The sequence below is a fragment of the Bombus huntii genome, chromosome 11 (assembly GCF_024542735.1).
Source record: "Bombus huntii isolate Logan2020A chromosome 11, iyBomHunt1.1, whole genome shotgun sequence".
In the NCBI taxonomy this organism is placed as follows: domain Eukaryota; kingdom Metazoa; phylum Arthropoda; class Insecta; order Hymenoptera; family Apidae; genus Bombus; species Bombus huntii.
Genome location: NC_066248.1, coordinates 2,649,405 through 2,672,536, shown reverse-complemented (window position 1 = coordinate 2,672,536; position 23,132 = coordinate 2,649,405). Strand labels below are relative to the sequence as shown.

General features: G+C 40.7%; 1 protein-coding gene across 4 annotated transcripts; it reads right to left on the bottom strand.

The window, feature by feature from the left end:
- Window positions 1-5,672: 5,672 nt before the first annotated feature.
- LOC126870975 (DNA N6-methyl adenine demethylase-like) lies at window positions 5,673-17,823 on the bottom strand. Of its 4 annotated transcripts, none has more exons than XM_050629246.1 (2): window positions 15,863-17,823; window positions 5,673-15,832 (listed from the first exon to the last, which is right to left on the bottom strand). In XM_050629246.1, the coding sequence occupies exons 1-2, from the start codon at window positions 16,328-16,330 to the stop codon at window positions 13,049-13,051; spliced, it is 3,252 nt and encodes a 1,083-aa protein (XP_050485203.1). In that variant the 5' UTR covers window positions 16,331-17,823; the 3' UTR covers window positions 5,673-13,048. The 4 variants fall into 4 exon arrangements, with proteins under 4 accessions (XP_050485203.1, XP_050485202.1, XP_050485204.1 ...); XM_050629245.1 differs by having other exon boundaries at window positions 5,673-15,868; window positions 15,899-17,822; XM_050629247.1 differs by having other exon boundaries at window positions 5,673-15,865; window positions 15,899-17,822.
- Between the last annotated feature and the right edge of the window lie 5,309 nt (window positions 17,824-23,132).

The window sequence follows — 23,132 nt, the reverse complement described above, 5'->3', positions numbered from 1 at the left end:
CGTCTATGTGCACAGACGCCGACGTCGCCGACGGAGACTCTGTTTGCTCTCGAGAACGCGACCATCGTCGCACTCTCCGAATTTGGGACCGTGGATGCACCAGCGGACTCGCATTGTCCAAGGACCTTGAGAAAGTCGTTGGGATCTCCCGCGATTCTTTTGTAAAGCGCTACTGCTGCATGGAGTGAGAGTTGCCGATGAACTTGACACAATTAAACAATATATTAACTCGTCAAGCTTGTAATTCTTTTTAAATAGAAATTTCTATAACAATGGCATGGAATATTAATGGAAGCAAATAAACAGCAATTGAATTAAATTTTGATACTTGGCGATTTAAGATGATATTTAACAATAGCGAAAACGTACATTGAAATTGTGTAAGAAGCGATTTCCAATGGTGTTCATAATCAAGAGAAAGTTCTGTAAATATATGTATCAGTTATGTCGAAGAAAGTATAAGTTATTGGACATGGCGTAACCACTAGACCAGACAAATATTACATATTAACCATGACTGACGTACTGTTTCCTAAAATTATCTGATTGAACGTTCGTATCGTTTATTGACGATCTTTTGTAATCGTTTGGCAATTTCGCATTGACTAACCTATAATTATGTATTTAAACAGATGCAGTTATATTTCATCCTTTCGTAAACCTAAATACAAAGTTACGCAATTAATGTTTCATCCTATAAGACGAAACACAAATTCATTATAATTAACGTATCACAACATTTGCGTAATTTTATGATTGTGAAGTATCGACGCAAGATTAACTCTTCGTGTCACGATCTTCAACTTTTCGTTACTTCATTCCTATCTACTTACATAATTGAACTATTTCATAAATCAAATTTAATATCAAACAATCCGTTGAAATTGAATTTTATCAAACTTCATTAAATTTCATTAAACTCAATTTATTCTATAAAACCAGTAAATATTCTACATATAGGTAGGCGATTTTAATTAAAATACTTTTAACGAATCTACATATTTACATGATGCGAATTGAAGTTATATTTTTATTTGAATAAAAGTCGATAATAATTTTATCAAAAATACCCAAATGCCTTTCTGTAAAAAAATGAAACGCAATAACCTCAATGTTTGCGGATTTGATAATTCTAGCGTTCAATCAAAATTAACTTTCACCGATACAAAACTTTCCTCAAAACTATACACGAATTAAATCAAATCGATGATTTTCAACAAATTGATAACAAATATCAAAAATAAATCCCAAACGTCAGTTCCTGCGCGTATTACGCGGTGACCTTGTAAACTCGGCGGTCCTCTCACCCCGAAAGAATAAAGAAACGGTCGAAGAAACACGTTACAAACGTTCAGATCTCTTATCCCCGACTTTCTCCATCGCTTTCACCAGCCACCTCTCGCCGAACAATCGAACGATTATCACCGTATTATTTGTACTATGTAAGCGTTACGCAAGTGGCCACTAAAATCCTTTCACGGGTCTGCCATCGGACTCGGACCTCGGATGTCGAAGATGTCTCTAAACTGGGAAACGCGTGGAAAACCGAGCGACATGTGCATAATAACCGCGTGGGATCCGTTCCACAGACTGGCCGTGGCACGATGACGAATCACAAGCCAGGATGATTTACGAGCGATCAACCTAGCCCCGCCTCGAGATAAGATTAAGTAACGGTGATAATACGTGGCGCGATAACGTCGATTCATTCGCGGCTTTTACCTCACGGGAGAGTTTCTAGACCTTGGCCGCGGTAGATAAATTTTGCACAGAATGTGGGAATTGCGTTTTTCGAGTGGAAAAATTCATGGTCTCGGTTTCATCCTTCATTTGTTCGTCGACGCTTCGAGATCGTGCCTTCGGAGGAATTTTTTTCCATCATCTCGCGTTTACTCGAGACTGATTGATTGTTGACCGAGAGTTTTTGGTGTATTCCATTGACACTGGATCTCCTTTTGACCCTGATTTTTGCGCGCAAGCGAGCGACGATTTTAGATTGTTTTTCTCTTTCTCTTTTTTGAGAGTCTCATTTCGGTGGATTTGTGTTCGATTCGATCGACATTGGTGAATCTATGTCCGATGTAACAGGTTGCATTGATTTTACGATTTAATTAGGTGATCAGCTTGTATGGTATCTGGTGGCCTGTGCGACATTGATCGATCTGGGTCTATCTAGTTGTAAATGAGGTGATAACAAGTTTGCGTTGACGTGACTGCAAGAAGAATCGAACTATATTACAACATTCAAAGATTTGTTTGTTATTTTCAATAAAGAAAACAGAATTTGGACGAAGTATGAAATTTTGTTTAATAAATAACTCAAATTACGATAGCGCATGCCTGATTGTAAATAGTTTGATGAATAATTTGAGTTGAAATACATTTCTGATAGTTTGGAGGTAACAGGGAAAACTTTTCTCCGTCTGTTGTTTTTAATAAATGAAGTAAAATCCAAATTTTTGTCGAGTATACATACGATTCGAATCGTGATAACTTAGTAACGTGAAATTACTTTCATAGATAACTGAAACGCGTTTGGAACAGAAATTTTATTGTGTTTGAACAGTAATAAATTTCCGTGTAAATAGCAAGAAAACGATATAAAAAGCCTTTTATCTGGATTTAAATCGTAATAAATCTAAATATAAATAAAGCGTATTCGAACTTTAAAATACCTTTCGTCGAGGCGGCGTTTTTTCAACTCGCTTATTTAGTAGGAAAAAGGAATTCTACGCGTAAAAGGGACGCGTGGCAGATTTATTGATCGAATTTTAGGAAAGAACCGTGGACAAACGGAGTTTCCCTGCCCTGATCATAATTCTCTCGAGATGAAGTGGTATAAGACGATCAAACCGAACACACGTATGATACAATAATACGACAGGGACACCGTAAGTCGATCTCTGCCCGGAAGTATCACTATATAGAGAACTCCACGAAGATTTTCCGTGTCGGAACTTCCATCGCACAGAATCTACCTCAATCTTCAGGTAGCCTATAATCGTTCCTGACCTATGGTTAATCGAAAGATAACTCGCTGTTTGACGTTTAAAAAGGAAATTTGTTACTTGACAGAAATGTTCGTGAGAACATTGAAACAACGATTACAACATTTACACGTCAACGTTTATTGAAATCTTTTCTACAATGGCATAACTAAATGTCTGTAATTAAATTCAATGTTTCAGTTTTCAAACTTTAAGATATCCGATTTTTCAATAGAAATTTTATCGGAATTATAGCAACACGTTAAATCTTCGATAAATAAAATCTATAATTCGATTACGTACATTAATCGCGTACAATTTTCACGGTATTCCAGCAGCATTTCAAACCATTTAATTTCTATAAAGCTTGCAGATAGCTCGAACCTTTCGAGAACTCGTTTCCAAGCTCGCAGGCCCTTCGATATCTCCATATCCATTCGCGATCTGTTCAAACATTTTTAAATTCGAATATTAAAAAAAAAAAAAAGAAAAATTGAAGCGTTTGCACGGCGAAATTGCTCGAGAAAGCATCGGGAATAGTCGGTCGAGCGGCCATTACCAGGAATACCTATTCTTCCACAGACAAAAGAACTGCGAGCCCATCCGAATAAGAACGAAAAAGAAAGAACTCGCGGCGAAGCGAGCGATTCGAACGTTGGAAATCGCGAGTACCGATCGAGCTACCTGTTATCTGCGTTATCGGGACGATTTATGCCCTCGTACGGCTCGTTTCTCAAATTTCGTCGGGGTCTCTCGTGTCTTTTCGACGAGCACCACGATAAAGAAAGAAGGGAAGCTGCATTGTCATGTAGGGTATGCATCGCCTACTGAAAAAATGTGGCGGCCGCGCCGAGGAAGCCAAACGGATAGATAAAGCGGCGAGGAAGAGAAACGTGAGGATGCAACTCATTACGACAGCTGTCTTCGCTGTGGGAAAAATTTTAGGATACGCATCAACCCGATCGAATCGAACACCCAAAGCTGCGGGGGTTTTTGATTTTAAGGGAATCGCGAAAGGAACGTTTACTGATCCCCAAAACAAATTTTTACCATTCTCTGTCGCGGAGTATTAGGATTTACGTAATACTTGTATATATGTAGTTGATGAAAGTTGATCGAGGAACTAACGATACATATGCAAATTAATAAAACGCTACGTTTTTATTTTAGCTCTTTTCATTAGCGAACGAAAAAGAGTCTAAAACTTGCTATCCAATAAAAAAAATTTACTATATTAGCTTGGAACCACGAATCTCTTCGGAACGCACGAAATCCAACATGGAAGAAATATTACATTCCATTACCGAAAAACTTCTCTCACAAAATCGTATCTCTTCATTAATCCATCCGACGAAGATTTTATCCCCCGTTAGGTGGCATACACCTGAAACGTTGGTTTCAGCAGTAACTTTTAAAAGACCCTACCCATGATACACGGAGTCTCGGTGAATTCTTCTTTCAGCACCCCAGTCGCGAGTTGGCAAAGGGCGAATCGCGAGCGCGAAATCGCGTAATAAAATTACGCTGGGCGGCATAGTGCTCGTATTCTTTCATAATCGTTGCCCCGTTTCCCCTCACTGGACCTGGCGGCTGGTCGCGCGGTCTTGAACCGGTGCCGCGCCGGTTCGCGGGTTAATAAACACAAATGTATGCAACGTTCCCGTCCACGTGAGTGATACTGAAATATGAACGGCAATCTTTCGCCGTTCCACCCTTTAATCTCGTTCCGCGTGAAAAATGTGTTTTATATATTTCACCGGATAATCACCCGAATTGTTAAAGGCTGAGTCGGGGCTGTGCGCGGCGCGTAAGCGTGGCCCAAGTTCAGCCGAGGGTCTCACAGCCTTGGAGGAACATATGGTCCACGGGCCGAGGGCATCGTTCATTGGCCGACACGTAGACTCGTAATCTTGCTATTTATCACAGGATGTGAGAGGGGAGGCGGAGAATAAGAAGGGGGAACTTATTCCTTCTTTTTCCTCGCCTCCATTTTTTTTTTTATTCTTCTTCTTCTTCTTCTTTTCCATCGGGAGTTACGCGCATCGGGAAAACGAGTTTAAACGATACGGACAAGACTCGCGTATCGTCCCGCAGGATCGTGTATGATTATGTGTGATTATGCAATTTCAGCGATAATAATCCGGCCTGGAAACGCGATTTTCCATGCGCCGAGGGAAAAGAATTTCGAACCGGCGGAATCGGCGAACTATATACAGGTAAAAACAGGTATATTCTCGACTTCGCTCGTGTAAATTACTTACCGTTGCCGTTTTCCATCCTTCCATGCGAACAATCAAGCCATCCGTGTGTAGCGAGCCGGGCAACATATTCTACCACACAATGAGTAAAGTTTCTGTATTAAATCTCGGAGATTGCCGTTTCCCGTAATTTGTCGAAGGAAATAATTTTCTCGCGTAGCAAGATTTAAAGTGGATATCTTTACTCAAACTTACCGTTTTATATTTAACCTCGGGTTAGTCTTCTATTTACCTTGATAATATATTTCGATAGACATCGATTTTCCGCAAAGTACGAACTTGAGAAGAGGTTGATTTATTATTATTTTTTGTATTTTTTAACTCATTTATTTCATTTATTTTATTAAGGGTATTTTACGATGAGAGAAGATAGAGCGAGGATAGAATAATAAGATGGGATGGATTCATAGTAAATAAATACAGAATCTTAGTCTGGATATTAATTATTTATTAATTAGCTAGTATTCTGAAAACGTATGAACATTTGTACATGTGTTTTGTATGAGGTACTTGTTATGGCATTCGTCGAATACGTAATTAACACAGTATTAGACACGTACACAGGCAAGCGAAGTGGATCGTGCGTCTGTATACGAATCTTTACGTGCGCCTACATAAGTCGATCATCTTCATTTCTTTTCCTTACTATCGTTTCTGCTGCATTGTTATTTTTCTCCTATTCGTGGCGGCAGTGTACTCCTTACGGAAGGACAATTGCAAGTTTTTTTTTTATTCTTTTATATATATATATAAATAAACCGACGATAGAATCGAGTTAAGCACTTCGTTTCGTCTATTTTTCATCTTTCTTACTCTTTTTCATTTTTCTATGCGCACGGATTGATTTCATTTGAACGATTGGATGGCTTTAGGTGACGTTCTCAAGTAACGAGCTATTATATTTATGTATATGATCGTGTATATCGCAGCGTCGCATCGCTTCCTACGTTTGTTGATTTTCTTCGACACAGAACTCGATGATCGTGCGCGCAAAGATCTCAAATCGAACTTTTGAATCGTTTTTTGTAAATTACGTATACATGTCGTTGTTCAATTACGACTAAATTTTCTTTAAGTTAACGATACTTCTAGCCTTTTTGCTAAAAACAAACACTTCGACTGCTCCTATAGGTAGTCTATTTATCATAAAAAACGCAAGGTTGGAAAATATATTTTATGCGCTTGATAACGTTTACCAATTGTCTGTATTGAAAAAGAAAGAACTTTTTTAAAGATAGAGTGTATATTTTGAAGAGAATCTTTTCATCGAGTGATTTCTTTTACGCACCGATGATCGAAGTACCGCGGTAGAAGTTAAAAAATGGGCTCTGAATACGTACATAGACCTCGATTGTCTGAACGATTGCGCGCCAATGTTCAAAAGGTCACCGAGTGAATTTCGTGAATACGCGGAACGTGAGACAACGATTCGCGTCCGCTACGTATATAACTTCTTAATTAGCTTATATTAATGTCCTAAAATTTAAATATATTCATAATATATTCATTTATTTATATATTTATACTAAAAAACATTCGTCCACAACGAATTAGAAAACATAAAATTTTAGCTAAAAACGCATAGTACAATATAGTGAATTACATCTAACATCTTTATTTTCGATTTACCATCCTTCCTTTCTTCGAAATACATTCCCTTTACTCTTTCTCTTCCTTTCTTTCTTCCATTCCGTTCCTTTCGACAAACTTTCTCACCCTTATCCCCGCCATATAAACGGTAGATAAATAGCACTCAATCTATTGCTTCATCATCAGGTATATATTACCTAAGCCTAACAATGATGGGACTCGCCGTGTCTACGCGGAACAAACTTTCGCGAACAACACTTTTAAAAATTCGCTCGAATTCAATCGATGATCGTACACCACCACGCCACCACCCACTGTTTCTACGAACATCGAATAGGAACACGCCTATGAAATCGGCTCGTTGTATAAACGCGCGATTATCGATCGTTGATTCCGCGTAACTTTCGATTCGCGATCGACTCGCCTTTTCTCTTTTACATTTTCATTCCGATCCGAATGCCAGATCACGCGAAGCTGTCAGACACGCGTGCGATTCTCGATGAATGCGTTGAACTCGCATTGAAAGATTTCTCGGACGTGTCCGTTACGATCCTCGACTTACGATTCCTCGAAATGCCGCGAGGGATTAAGAAATTTCGTAAAAGCGATCGCTGCTCAACGTGATCGAGCAACGTGAAATCGACGCAGCTCGCCGCTGTCCCGAGCTGTTTCCAGAAGAGGCGTTCGCGAATCAAGCGTTTCCTTGCGCCGAGTCCGCAACAATTTACTAAATTACAGAATGCCCAAGGTTACGAGTGCGCGACGAGAGACTGGCGTCGAGGGAGGAATATTACACGAGGGGTTTAGGAGACTCGACGGGGGCGTGGACACGAACGAAACACCGTGCGGACAGGGTGATGATGCGTGAACGGTTCGCCGCGGTCAGGATATTTCGCGGAGTCACGCACGCCCCTGCACTCCGATATTAACGAAAATTGATCAACAAAATCGCGGAACATTGTATCAAGTACAGCGACCACGCGAATGTAAAATTTGACGGAATTATTCTTGACGCGAGCGCGAGTTCGGTCACGAGAGTCAAAGGTCCGTGCGTAGTTGGATCGTTCGATCGGTTCGCGAGACGAGAATGCCGGCTCTTATTTTGTAACTAATATTTGGATCGTCCGTACGCGTAAAGAATTCACGAACGTTGAGAAGAGTTTACGAGCGAGCTGATCATTCGTATCGTTCAAGGTTTGTACTTGTATCTGCGTTGAGACGTAAAATCAAAATCAAGGTACAAAAGTGGAGATGATCGAGTCGTGAAATAAGGAAATCTTTTGTGTGTATTCTGACATAAAATATATTTATAAAATCAAAATTAAACGTATAAAATAATACAATTCTTAAAATTACGTTTCTCTCCGTACATTATAGGTTATGTGTTCTTTTCCCCACAATTTTCTATCTTATTTTCTAATCAAGTAGGAAAAAGAAAGACATATGGAGAGGAGAAAAAAAAGAAAGGGAAGGAACAGACTGCATGTTTCGAGACTGAGCGTTACATCTAAGTATTTTCACTTTCACGTCGTATTCTTTCACTAGCATTTCTCGAACGGACATGCATCGGCGCATGATTACTTCATTCTTTGTTTTTCCTCTATCTCTTTCATTTACCATACGTTGTTGTCGTAATGTCTGTGTACATATATAATATATAAACTTCGTGCTTCACTCACAAACATACATACATACAGGTGACCGCGCACACGCATACGAGGAAACGTATACACGCGCTCCTCCTTTCCTCCTTTTTCATGCTTTAACCGTTTACAATTTTTATCGACGCACAGTTATTATGGCACATAACAAGGAATGGATAAGAATTTCTTCTACTTTCCCTTCCTTTCCGTATCTCTCTCACACTAATCTCACCCTCTCTCACGCACGCACATGCGTTCTCTTATTCCTTTCCTGCATCATTACTTACACGCATTCCTATTTTCGCATACATAACTCATTTTAGTTTATAATTTTTATTCTATTTTTTATTTTCATAGAACTCGTCTCTTTGTCTATTTCTCTGTTGAATGCCCAAAAAATTAGAATTATACGAGAGGAAGCACCCAAGGATCTATTAAGATTCGTCTTTCCCTTTTTCTTTTTTTTTTTTGTTCGGCACAACCATTACAGTTTGGTACCGTACGTATATATATATCGATATAATTTAGTATTTTCATACTGAAACAACTATATTACATTGTAATTCTCACTTCGAACTCTTGCACCGGCAGAACGCGCTCGCAGAGTCCAAAATTAACAAAGTACGAATTTGTTAATATGCTTGGCATAGTTATTATATTAATACTAATAATAATACAATAATAAAATAATTATAGGATTATTATAGTAATTATAATAATCAGAAGAACAAATCGAACGCATTATTATTCTAAAACAAATCAATATTGGTCAGCGGCGCGCTGTTACTTTGGAAATCTTACTATGCTTACTATGGTGTATTTTATAATGCGATTTGTCCTAAACTTTGATTCTTATCTTCTCTCTCAGAAAGAAACCGTAAAACCGGAAATTTCTTTTTTTGCATTATTTCATTTCTCTTTACTTAATCATTTCTTTATATCACTTTTATAGAATGCATTTCTATTCTCTTTTCCAGTACTAATATTTGATAATGATATGATACTAGAAATATGCATTGTAACTCATGATTATTCATGATCTCGATTTTCATTAACGCGTTCGTCTCACCTTTTCTCTCCTTCGTTCTCTTTTTTTTTCTCTTTTCTTTGTAACTTTATACGATTATTTATAAGAAAACGGAGTATACAGTAATACTGTTGATATGTATCTAAAAAGTACATTGAATCTCTACAAATTCTCCCTTTCGTTATCGTTTCTCTCTTACCAATCTTATTTTCTGTTTCTCTTTTTCGTTTATATTAGTATCTATGTGTATAACGTTCTACTACACGCTCATACCGGCCGGCGGGCGACTCGAGGAACTTCTTTGACAAAAGCAAAGCGTGCTCTACAATTTATCACCTTCTATTTTACTTTTTATTGGCCAATTTGAGAAACAAATGAAGAAACTATGGATACTATATCATTTAATACAAAGCAATAAATAGAAATTTCGCGGATAATTTTAAATTTTGTGGAATAATTTGTACCCTTGAGGTGAATCCAAGAGGTTACTATTTTTCTGAATTTATTTGCTGGGTGAAAATACGAGAAGAGAAGCGAAGTACATCGTTCCGCCCGCACGGGTGCGCGCTCAGCTACATTTCCTTAATAACATTATTATTATTGCATTGGCTCTCATCTTTTCTTTCTTCCTTTCATTCATCGTTAAATTCCTGAACTCTGAGGTAGTCTGTTCTGGGTGTCATATTACGTAGTAAAAATGGCAAGAATGCTATATAATTTATCGTCTTTTTCTCTCGTTTCCGCCTTAATATTTCGACGTCAATTTTTTTTTCTTTTTCTTTAAATACGCAACAACTAAAAAAGAAAACTTGCGAAAGGACGTCATATGTGTGTGTATACGCGGTATTTGTATATGTATTTCTGTTTACTTATGTGTATAGTGATTGAAACAAACACGAATGAGATTAAATATGTATATTTATAATTATGTCGCGCCATTTAAAATAATAATAAAACAGAACCAATAATTTATTTTTAATTCATTTATATTAAATTAGAAGATGCGTTCCTATAATTATTTAAAACAATATTATATTATCAAAATGTCTTATACCGAAAATCGCGACGATTGTTGTGAAATAAATTACAAGCAGTAAGAAATTTGATTACAACAAAAGAAAGATATCTTTCTCACAATAACAATCGGAAAGAACAGCAAAATTATGTATCACGTTCAAACAGCTGTTAAACGCCGAAGGTCGATCCGGCCGATTCAACGATGATCAACAGAAATAATTACGCGTAAACGCGGTGTAAATTTCGTTACAGCGAGATCAACGTTTATTTAGCATATCTGTGTGTAAGTATGTATTCATGTGTGTTTAAGTGTATGTTGGATGTGCGTAAGAGTGTGTTTAACGTGTAACGAGCTGTGCGTAGCTCGAAGGGAAATTCGCTCGTGTCGCGAGAGAGGAGGAACTCGATGCTATCCTCGGTGATTGGCTCGTTTTGCGCTCCACGGGCAATTAATCGAGCATTAATTGATCGTATGCAACGGCTGCCGCGCAATTAGAGGCAGCACGCTCGACGAAATTCCCCAACGATTTAATAATCGATCGAAGGAATGCCGTGGCTAAGTCATTCGCTATCTATATGTCGGAGATGAAAGGACACCGGAGCCTTCCCTCTGGAACTTCGGGAAAATCCGTAAAATTGTAATTAAACAATTTGCCGTCATTTTGCCCAATTTTACTTGTTTGACCACGGTTGATGGTCGCCTTGAGTCCAAGTTTATTATCACAAATCGCAAACAAGTACAATTGGGCAGAATGACGGCAAATTGTTTAATTACAACAGTAAGCTTTAATTACAATTTTACAGATTTTCCCGAAGTTCCAGAGGGAAGGCTCCGGTGTCCTTTCATCTCTGACATATATTTAAATTTCACGGGTAAAAAATGTTTGATTGTTCTTAATCAAAAATCTGGTTTTATTTCGTTTATTTTTCTTTTTTTTTTTTGTTATTACACTAACTATCGGATACGAAGGATTAAAATTCGATGTGTAATGGTGCGTTGAACCGTTTCAAAAGCGAGGAGAAACATCTTGCGTCTTGCTAGGAAACGACACGAGCGAGATTCGTTCCAGGCAACGTACAATTCGAAACTTAGGCTATTATTAAGCTTAAGGTTTAGAAGAAAAGGAAAAGACGCGTCGCTGTCGCGAAAACCGATTCCCGGCGACGGATATTCACTTGGCGATACTGGAATGTACAAAAAAATGGAATGTTTTAAAAATGAGGGCATCTAGAGGCTCGTTGTAAAACTAAAATATAAAATCATAGGTAATAAAGAACTTTCGTTTTTCACCTCTTGATCGTCTCCGGTAAATAATGAAAAAAAGAAGAAACTAAGCGATATACAACAAAGTTGTCACAAAACTATATACGATCCATCGCTGGTGTAACGATTTTCACGGTATTTCTGATTTATCGCTTTATCATCGCCGCGTCTTTTCGTAATTATCTATTAATCATTTTCTTTTTCTTTCCGCTCTCTCTCGATAAAGTATGATATATATATACTATAAAATATGAGTATTATTAATAAATTTGTCCACTTTCTAGCCAATATCAATATCCAATTGAATTTAATTGCAATGATGGTGATAATTGCATTAATTACGTGACTATACATTTAACATATTTTGTACAATTAATAAGCTTCGAAGTCAGCTTGCGCGTTATCTTTCTTCTTTTCCTTTCCGGAATAATTATTTTCTGATATCGCGTAAATTTTCAATTGTTCCCGAGGGGATCGTGGATTCAAGATCGCGTTACCTGACTGCATTTTATCAGAACAGAATTCGCGATTCATCGAGTCGAGCTATCGTACGATCGGCTCTACGCATCGCGACATTTGATGTTCAAATGCTTTATTATAATTTTCATTCAAATCTGTGTTGCAAGGTGAGTAAAAATCGCAAGTAATTTTGTAAGGTCTGTCATACGCGTTGTGAGCTCCACGATATCGAACTTCCTCGTCGGAACGTAGTAAATTTTGTTCTTGATTCCAAATTAAATAAAAACAACATATAATTGTTATGCGCTAAATACTAGTTCGCGAGATTATTTATTACCAAACTACGATAATTTCGATCGACAGATCACTCTGAAGATAAAATAAGAAAAGCAAAATAACATTACAAGTTATTTCTGATTACCCAAATTATGAATGAAAAATATAATTTTTGGGCGTGATATCTCGTTACGTTCTATAGTGTAGGAATCATATAATCGTAAATCTTAATGCGAACTATTATAATCGAAAAACTATTAATAAATTAAAATATTCGATTAAAATATTGAAATTTATACGATCAGATGGGTGTCCGCTTGACTCCCAGTATCTGATCGAATCTAATAAGAAAAACTCGATTCGAGAAGTCGCGATTATCCCCATCATGATTTTCGGTCGATGAACAACAAGTCTTACCGTTCGATTGATAATCACGAACACATCGTGAGGACGAAGATCACCAGATAACGACCGTCATTGTTTCTTCATCTACGATGCTAGTCCTCGATGTTGAGTCTCCTCTCAAATCACGTCCTTAGATGGACGTTATGGTTTTTCTTTCTGTGCGTCTCGAGGTGCTTCATCATGTGGTCCTTTCTGATGAATCCCTTGCCGCAAGTATCACAGGCGTACGGCTTTTCGCCAGTATGGAGGCACATGTGCCGCCTAAGATCAGTTTTATGATTGAACTGCTTCGGGCATATTTCGCACTTGTACGGCTTGTCACCGGCGTGCTTCAGCAGGTGCTCCGCGTGCAGGTATTCGAGGGTGAATCTCTTACCACATTGATTGCATTTGTATGGTTTGTCACCAGAGTGAAAACTTTTATTATGTTGTGTCAAATAGCAAGCCTTGTTGAAAATCTTGTCGCATTCGATGCACTTGTGAAAGCCGTCCTGGGAAATATAATGTGAGCCAGTGAACGTGCTGATTACTTGATGTTCCCTAGTAATTACAAAACTGCCTTTCAGTCTCACATTTTTTAATATTTGCCTACCGACATTCGGATTTAATTCCTCTTTCGCTTGTATCATTCGTGATAAATTATTGTTCGCTTCTAAATTGTTTCGGGTCAGCTGAAGCGGTTCCGGCAGAAAATGCGTTTGAACTTCATACCGCTTGATGATCATGCCGTCAGTGTTTACTCCCACGTTTGTAAGGGATTGGTATCGAGGCGGTGAACTTCTGTACAAATCGTAAACCGATTCAGACGATCCGAACGATACATCTTGAGGAGATACGTTCTCCTCTGGACTTAGCCCCCCCACGTTAATGGCATCTGATTGATTTGGGTCAGCCATAAACCCGGTTACGTTGAATTCCGTGAAACTTGGTAGGGACCTTTGATGATTGCTAAAGGTCCCAAAACCGGGTAAAACATCCTGAGATTGTTGTAGCTGTTCTTGTTGCTGCTGCTGTTGCTGGTGTTCATGATGATGTTGCTGCTGGTGTTGAGATTCGTCGGAGAGCGGCAAAGACGTCTCATCACCAGTAGTAGTTAGCTGGATGGTGAAAGACTCCAGCAGGCCCGGGATGTTGGTAGAAGGTGTAACGTGGGGGGGCGAGGCGTTTGGGTACGGCTGATGAGGCATCGTAGTACCCCCCATCGCCGTGGGCGAAGCCATTGCTTGGTGGACCGAGCCCGGCGTTATGGGAGATGGCGAATTCATGTGGTGGTGCGGGTGGGAGCCCATTGGTGAAGGGGAACTCAGGTGGGGCGGTAGCGGTGGGTGCATGGGTGACATGGGCGAATTCATGGGATGAACCGGAAGTTGGCCCGACGGCGAACCCATTGGAAGGTGATGCAGCTGCTGCTGTTGTTGCTGCTGCTGCTGTTGGTGGCCCAGTTGAGAGGACGGCGAACCCATTTGTTGCTGATGATGGGCCGCCAGTGGAGATTCCACCGGAGAAATGTGTGCCGGTACCATTGTGGAGCCCAAGTGCACCGCTGTAGGCGATTGTTGCGTTAGCCCCCCTATTGTCGCCGAAGATTCGCTGCTGCTGCTGCTGTTCGAATTGTTGTTGTTGTGATTGTAAAGATTGGTGGGCGTGTGGAGCAGGCCCCTCGCCGCCTCGCCCGAGGGACCTGCCATCAAGTTTGGGGGACTTCCGGAAGAAGATAACTCTGGCGATCTAGATGGTCCTCCGCCTCTGCCACTAGAATGGCTATCTCTACCAGGATGATGATGAGCGCTGATCGGCAAGTTCGCTGGGTCTGGCTGATTACTCTGTTTAACAGCGTTCTTGTGCAGCGTCGTGTTGTAGTGCCTCTTCAGATGGCCCGAGCTGGTGAACCACTTGTTGCACGCAGTGCAGTTGTAGGTCTTTGGCCGCCGCGCCTCGTTACTTTTCCACGATTGATTAGCTAAAGGCGGAGGTTTAGGTGGTTGTTGCAGCAGACCCCCGGGTATCTGGTGACCGGGCATCGGTTGCGTGCTTGTAATAATGGGAGAATTTGGATGTCGCGGTACTTCGACGGGCATGTGTTGCCCTCGTATAAATTGGCTTTGATCGGAAAGTGGTGAAATACTATCCATTGGAATCATAGGCGATAACCCGGGATGATAATCATGAGGTTGTGCGGCCGGTGGCCAAGCCAACATAGAACTCACCGAATGCGCACCAGACCTCTGTTGCTGCTGATGTTGTTGTTGCATTATTTGCTGTTGATGCATTTGTATCTGCAACTCCTGCTGTTGCTGCTGATGCATTCTCATTAGTTCATCCTCGTACCTGTGAGTCTGCACCTTGTGTGAATCCAAATCGAGAATTTCCGCCTGTTCGTCCGGTTCCTTAGTTATATCCAGTTTTACCGGTTGCCTACCATTATAATCATAGCCAGATTGTTGTTGCTGCTGCTGACTAGATTGCGGCGGCGACGCGTGCATCTGTTGTTGAGGACTGTTACCCAGTTGTTGATACTGATGTTGTCCAGGATAACCTCCGGGTGAATTCGAGTGACTTGTTCTTACGTGTTCACCCAGCTGATTCGCATCCTCGTACACAGCACCGCACTTCTCACATTGTAGTGGCGGACTTCTCGGACTGGTAGAACTCACTGAATTCGCACGTTCCGGCGGGAAGTGTTGTTGATGTTGGTATGGGTGGTAACGCGAATAACTTCCACCCCCACCACCCCCACCACCCCCACCACCCACACCATTGTCTTCACGTGGCGGTGAGTAATGATGGGACAACATGTAGGCCTGATCGTTCTGCATGAAATAATTATCACCGTACATCGACGTCTGAAAATGATTATAGCTCTGGCTAGCAGCTTGCTGTTGCTGCTGCTGGTGGTGGTGGTGCTGCTGCTGCTGAACTTGCTGCTGCTGTTCAACTTGCTGCTGCTGTTCAACTTGCTGGTGCTGTTGAACTTGCTGCTGCTGCTGCTGAACTTGCTGCTGCTGCTGCTGCTGCTGGTGAACTGACTGTTGTTGTTGTGTCGATGAATGTTGAGACGATGACGTAGGATCCTGAGAGGGCGGTCTCGAAGAAAATTCGCTCGAGTCTGCCGGAGCGGTCACGCTATCGCGTTTGACGCCCACGTGACTATTGTGATTACCGGCCTTACTGTTATTGTTGTTACTCTCCTCCTGTTGGGCCTGGCTCGCCCACTGACTGAGAAGATTCTCCTGGTGATACCTCAGGTGCACTTCGAGACTTTTATCGCTTTCGAAGTAAAGACCACAATCCTTGCAATGATGCTCCGAATTTGAACTGCCACCTACGTACTGCTGTTCTTGCTGTTGTTGCTGCTGCTGCTGTTGTTGTTGTTGTTGCTGTTCAATATTCGTCATTTCACTCATATTGTTCCTTGTTCTCTACTCCACTTTCGTCTTGTTTTAAGACGCACCCTTCTCCATGGAAAGAAAATTGCACGCACTTATTCACGTTTCTTTCCTCTTAGTAACAGCGTACTGTCTGTGACACGAAGAATAAAAAAAAGACCCGGCACGCACTTCACACTGAAACGATGCTGTTGTACAGACACGTGCGCGCTTACACGCGCTCGCGCGCGCGCGAAATTCCGATAACAGTCTGTCCTATTATCACGATATGTAGTTTGTCTCACTTTCTGGATTTTCAAAGGGTTCGAACACTAGACAATTCTTGTTGCGAGGCGTTTGAACGATAACGTGACTTGGAAGCGCTCGTCAAGTCGGGACGTCTCGCGTCTCCCTACTTTCAACCGTCGACGAACGTCGATATAGGTTTCCTCGCGTACCGCACATGGACGATGACTCAAGACGCGCGAAAACGAGAATCTACGAGCATTTGTCAGAAAGACGGGTTTTCCGACATTAAATGGCCAAAAGAAAACAAATGAAAGGAAAGAAACAAAAAAAGGGTACAACGTGTTCTACATTTATCATATAATTGCACATATGCCAGGAGCGAAAGTAAGGATTAACCTCGATCGCTCCAGCTGGTGCGATATCGACTGTAGCCCTATGTGCGGCATGGTCGCGCTCGCCTCGACGAAACGCCGATGACAATCCACTGACGCGCCACTGACGCGGTGTCTCAACGTTAACGAATTTTGTATTTCGAGCTTAGCGAAGGAACTCACAAAGCAATACGTTCGAAAAAAGATAAAGAAACGAACAAAAAATACAAACGATAACGATACACGTACGATTTACATCACGATACGGTTGGCGATTACTCGATTTTCGATCACTAGTCCGCACTCTTCCGATTATCAGTAACTTCTCAATAAACGAATTCAGGCAATGCAATAATAACCAGAACTTCTTTTCGAATCATTGGCCATATCACAACCCATTACTTTTCACTGTGCACTGTTCACTGTAACGAATATGTCCGTCTTGTTTCCATCAATGTCTACGCAAACAATAAGCTTGCGTTCACCACCGTAAGGATCGACTGATTTATTTTACACTGCACTGCCGATGTTCATGATCAATCAAAGCGAAGGATCGAAAATTTCGTACGATCGGAATTTCACTTGTAATCAGTAAAACCGTGGAACGTATAACCATGTGCAAGACACGAGATACGTAGTATATCCTTCCAACTACGATTGTAAATAACTAGTGATCGTCCTCAACCTCGTGTTCTCCCTCTCCACTGCTATTACTCCCTTCCCATCACCATCCCCTCTCCGAGTCAGTTTGTCCGTTCAGTGGTCGCGCCTTCTCTCTCTTTCTTACTCAAGCTTATTCACACACTCTTTAGACCCTCGTCGTACGAGCGCCGGCACAACTCTGGCGGTTGAAATTCCGGAGTTTCGAGTCCTCGGGCTCGCGCCAAGGCACTGCTCTCCCCCTACCTTCCAAGCCTTTTCCACTACCCTCTCTGTACCGTCACTTGCTAGCTCACGTACTGGCTCTTTCCAACCATCTCAGCAGCTCTCTCTCTCTCTTCCGCACCAACTTCTTCCCCTCCCCTCTTCTCCGCTATCGTCGACGAAATGCTGCCCTCTCTTTTCTATCTCCAATCAACTCTCTTTCTTCCTCTCGTTGTATTTCCTTCTTTCTTCGTTCTTAATGTTACTCAGCCGATAGTGCTTTCTCCTTTCAATCTTCCTTTTACCCCATCCTTCCCTCTCTGTCCCAATCGTTTCTCACCCTTCCCTTCTTCGGTTTACTAGAATAACTTCTTTCTCTGTTCAATCCACCAACATTCGTCGACTTTCTCGCTTCCGACTCATCCTTTCCTTTTCCCTTGAACGTTTCTCGAAGCAATCCTTCCTCCTTTCTCTAATGGTATCCTCCCTTTCCCACCTAGCACCTTCGACCAAAGCTCCCTCTTCCCGCAGCCATGTAGCTCATAGGCGAGCGACAGAGAAAGAAAGCGAAAAGGATAGGCTTGACGGAGAGGCAAACAACTCGAGACAGCCAACCAAATTTGAGACGTCGAGCGCTCCTTGCCCCCACCAGTTCTTCCTTGCCCCTCCGCACTTCTGTTATAGTCCACAGTTTCTCGGGTTCTCTTCTCTCTCTCTCTCTCTCTTTCCCTGCTCTGGTTATCTTCGTCGCCCTCTCTTCTAAAAGGACGACGAATCCTGTGGGACGCCGAATGTTTCCCTTCTTTGTTCATCGTTTCTCTTATTCGATTCTTCTCCTTGTTTAACGAACGGACGATTCGTTCTTCTTGTTCTTCTTCTTCTTCTTCTTCTTCCGCGCCCTCTTTTCCTCTCAACCCTCGTCTTTATTCGTGTTTCTTCTTCTGCGTCCTCCCGCTCTTCGGCTGGTCAACGAAGGAGAGACGAAGACGAGCAGAGTCGCGCATGGCACAGGAATCCTTGTGCGTTCGTATCCTCAACGTTGTCCTTACACACGAAACTTTATCCGATGAGATTTTTCGGAACTCTAAAATTCAGACTCCCTCATGCTCTTTTCGCTGCAATTTTCGTGGATGATCGCCCTCTCGCGCGTTGTTTCCTCTCTTGCCATGGCTATTTCTTACGTTTCGGTTTTCTTACGTTTCGATTTTCGTAATTTTGTTCCCGAAGGACACGACGTATCCTGCGCGTCGACGAGATCGAACGTTTCGGTCGTTCGCTGGCACGAATTTCGCCAAAAGAAATCGGTGACTGTACCGAAATGTGCCACGTCATCATTGAAAATCTTTTGCGCCGACGTGTCCCTTTACGATGACCGCAGGAAACTTGAGACGAACGCTCTAAATATACAAATATCTCATCAATCTCGTTCCGAAATTTTGGAGTTACAAGTTTTACTTGAAATATAATTTTTCTGTAGAAAGATTTTCCTGTAAAATTTTAATTCTTTTACTAGTTTACTTAGATTAGATACTGTAACTGTTTGTAGCATTGTGTGTTTAAATTGTTTTTATTTAATATTGTCCACTTTCATTTTCAATAAAATACGTAGAGCGAACATAAAATTTTCTGATGTATAGATTTTCAATATAAATTTTAAATATTTAAATATAAATATGTTAGACAATATCTACGGGAAATTGAAATTGTTCGATAGAATTTTTATTTCAAGCATGTGACATTTAACACCAAGCGTAATCTTTTTTGCAAGTTTTATCGATGTTAATCTTTAATCGTCCTTCTTATCCCTGTTTTATATCCTAATACGACTCCTTCATCCACCAAAAGGAAAAAATTCATTCCCCTCGAGAAAGGTCAACTGATATCCTGCCCCAGTAAACGCAATTCGCCTAACTTCCTATTAACCTGTTAAGCGGAGAAGGCAAGTTATCTCGACGTTTGAAAACATTCTTGTAATGAGTTTAACGAGTATAACGAGTAATCAAAGTTTAATAATTATCGTTAAAATTAGCGTATTAATTTAAAAAGTCTCAAGTTTCTCCATTATCTTCTAAAACTGCAAATTATTTTCAAAATATTTAATAATTCTAATATCGACTATGATAACCTGATACTCTATTATCTGGTAGTTTCATTCTCACAATATATATAAATGAAGCGACGTTGGACGTTTGTAAATGATCAAGCGATATAGATTTTCAAAATTCTCCTTTACGTAAAAAATACTCAGGATACCATAAAATCACACGAACGAGCGATCACTCTACAATTACCGATGACATATACACAAATTTCTATTTACAAAGCGTCGTTCATTTAGGCAGCAAGGTGTCTCATTTATTTATTTATTCTCTCAAAGACATCCAGCTAGGCGGATGAATCACGGCCGATTCCCTCGGTGTTAAAATCGCAGAGCATACGCGTCGTAGCTCACGTCGAATTGCCGGCATGGGGGACGTTTTGTCTCAAGGAATTACCCGCTTAACAGGTTCAAAGCGAGCCACGAGCCCGAACAGGGCCGTAGGTGTCTGCGTAAAGAGTGCGTCTCGGTATTACTCACCGATAACCCAACTCTCTGCTTCCTCCTCCGCCCCGGACAGCTCACCCGAAGCTTCCCCTGTTCCCTGAATCGGCTGCACTCCGCTGGAGCCACCAAGCTGTTCAGGGGGAATAAAAAAAAATGTGGGTAACCTTGCATTTTTTTATGATACCTTTTTTTCCACGCGACGAAGCGGGTCCCCGTGGCCCGTGCACTTTGCATACCGAATGCGACAAGCTCCTCTCCCCCGATACCCTTCGCTAGTCGCCATCCTACACGCAGCCACGACCATCCACCACGTGCTCTCTATCTTGCTTTCTCGCTTTTTCTCTTTTTCAACCTTCTCCATTCCCCTCTCGCCACTTTATACCACCTATGAATATGTTTATTACGTTGCACCGCGACCACCTGATGCAAAAAAAGAACAAATTCGGCCCGCGTGTGGCCCACTAGGCACCGGCACGTGCTGTCACGATGGATAAACGTCAGTCGTGTTCGCGCTGTCGCGCATCCTTTGATCTCGATTCAATTAGACCGGCGAACACTGTTCGGCCTGTTTGATAATGTTACTTGCTTAGCCACGCGTTTCTCGTGGTCCGCGCAGTGTAGTGGAGAGGTAGGAGAGTGATTGGGTGAAGTGGAGAGGATCGAGATCGATGGTTTTCTTTTCTTATAACGAAGTGAAAACTGGCGAAGAATGTGAAATGGGTAAACTGACGGCAGAAGGAAATGTATTTCGAAAATTCTGCGTGTCTGAGTTTATTTGCGCGTATAGATCTGGTTTGTAAAATTAAAAAAAAAAAAAAAAAAAAGAAACTAGGTATTTTATGATTCTTGCAATTTATCTATATATAAATTACGATACTTGGATATGAACTGAGAAGCTTGGAGTAATTTATAATAGCAAGAAATAATTATACGCCGAAATCTATCGAAAATATTAATATTTGCTTCGACCTGACAAAGCTTAAAACTCGGAGAATACAGTTTATTGCAGTTTATCTGCTTTTGTCAAGCGTAGAACTGTAAAGTGTTTTGTTTTACTATCTCTTCTAAAAATAAAATGTATGAATATAGCGAGAATAGAATAGATATCCGTGCTCTACGGTACTGCAATTGTTGTCGAAATACAGCATGAGTTTAGAGAAATATAAATTGGCTGTCTATTTTGGCGGATTAGGGAAATCGTTTTCGGGCCAGGTAAGTAAACAGCGTGTACAGACGTCCACCGTAATTTAACGTACGCTCAATGAGGGGTAATAAAAGTCGGCGCTCGTTAAGAAAGTGCACGAAAAACTGTACAAGGAAAATCTCGAATCCTAAATGTTTTATGACAGAATGAACGAACGTCTAACGGTGAAATTTATATTGACGGCAATCGGCCTCGATTATTACCGAGACACATAATCGAGTTCGTCCAACAGGAGAACCGAACGTAAGTAGTTTCCGCGCAATTCGAAATAATCCCGAAAGACATGCCGGAAAGTGTTACCTGGAACAGTGTCTAAAACTACGTTGGTGGGGGTGCAGGGTTCCGAGTTGCGGCGCACGAGAAGGGTAAAAGCCGTGAGACGGAGTGGGGAGGGCGACGCAAGCGGAAGGTGGAAATTGTTCACAAATCTAATTGTACGACGCGCCTTTGTACTTCGTCCTTATTGTTCTACTTTGTACTTGGATGTTTTATTGCGGCCCATTGTGGCCGCCTTAACCGTGCAACGTAATTAATTCTGGGTTTCAATTTTCTTTTCTAAGGAAATCATTTATGAGTGCGCGGACGAGCAGCGCTGCGATACCGGAATATTCGGATCAATCGTCCGCTCGAGGTCTCCGCAGGATTTCGTTTTGAAATCACACCGAGAATTTCGTGAATTTTCTACAGTAATTTTTAGTATATTTTATTTATGCTAAGAAGACTGTCACATGATTTTTGCAATTAAATCTGTTAACGCATATTTTAATTTGTTATTATTTTAATATTCTTAAATTTGTTTTTGTTTTGTAATTAAATCTGTTAATGCATATTTTAATTTGTTATTATTTTAATATTGTTAATTGATATCTTTTAACATAATCATATTGCAACGCGTAAATATGAGATTTAAGTGTAAATGATTTTCAAATAATATGCAATTTCGATAATATGTTAAATGAAAATTATGGAGACAATAACTGACTGATTATTCATCGCTTTTCTCGTTTAAAACTCGGCATACTCTATCTAGTCGTATATTTCGCATCGAGTTTATGTTATCGTGTTTATACATAATAGGGTGAGGCATACAAGATGTGAATAATACATCCCTCGATCGCTTGCGACACGAGGATCCGGCGAAAGAAAAGTAAATATTGTCGAGCCTCGGCAAACATAGTCGATCCGGAACGAGGAGTCGGTTGAATCATCTTTCTTTTACTAAAGATCCACTTCTTGCCTCTGCTTCGATAAGAAAAAAATTTATCTTCTTACTGACCTGAAGTAATTTATTACAATCTTCACGTATCATTTTCCTTTGAGTTAAGCAATATTTTTATAACATAGAGCTTTAAAATGCGATATGAAATATTTATGGAAATAAAAGTTTCTTTACAAAAAATTATAAATTTAGATGAATATTTATTGTAATTTCGATTTGGCCATTGTACTCTTTCAGCATTTCGCGCACGTTCGATCGACAAAAAGAACAGCAAGTCGGAGATTCTGGAAGATAGACTTCGGCAAAAATAACGCGATCTACGTGGCTGGAAACAGCCAAAAAGCACACTGGCACCTTCAAGATTGTGTCCCAGAACGAGCAACGATGTC

What these genes read in the sequence shown, in the direction of transcription:
- LOC126870975 (XM_050629244.1), bottom strand. Translation starts at nt 16,330, where the DNA reads ATGAGTGAAATGACGAATATTGAACAGCAACAACAACAACAACAGCAG.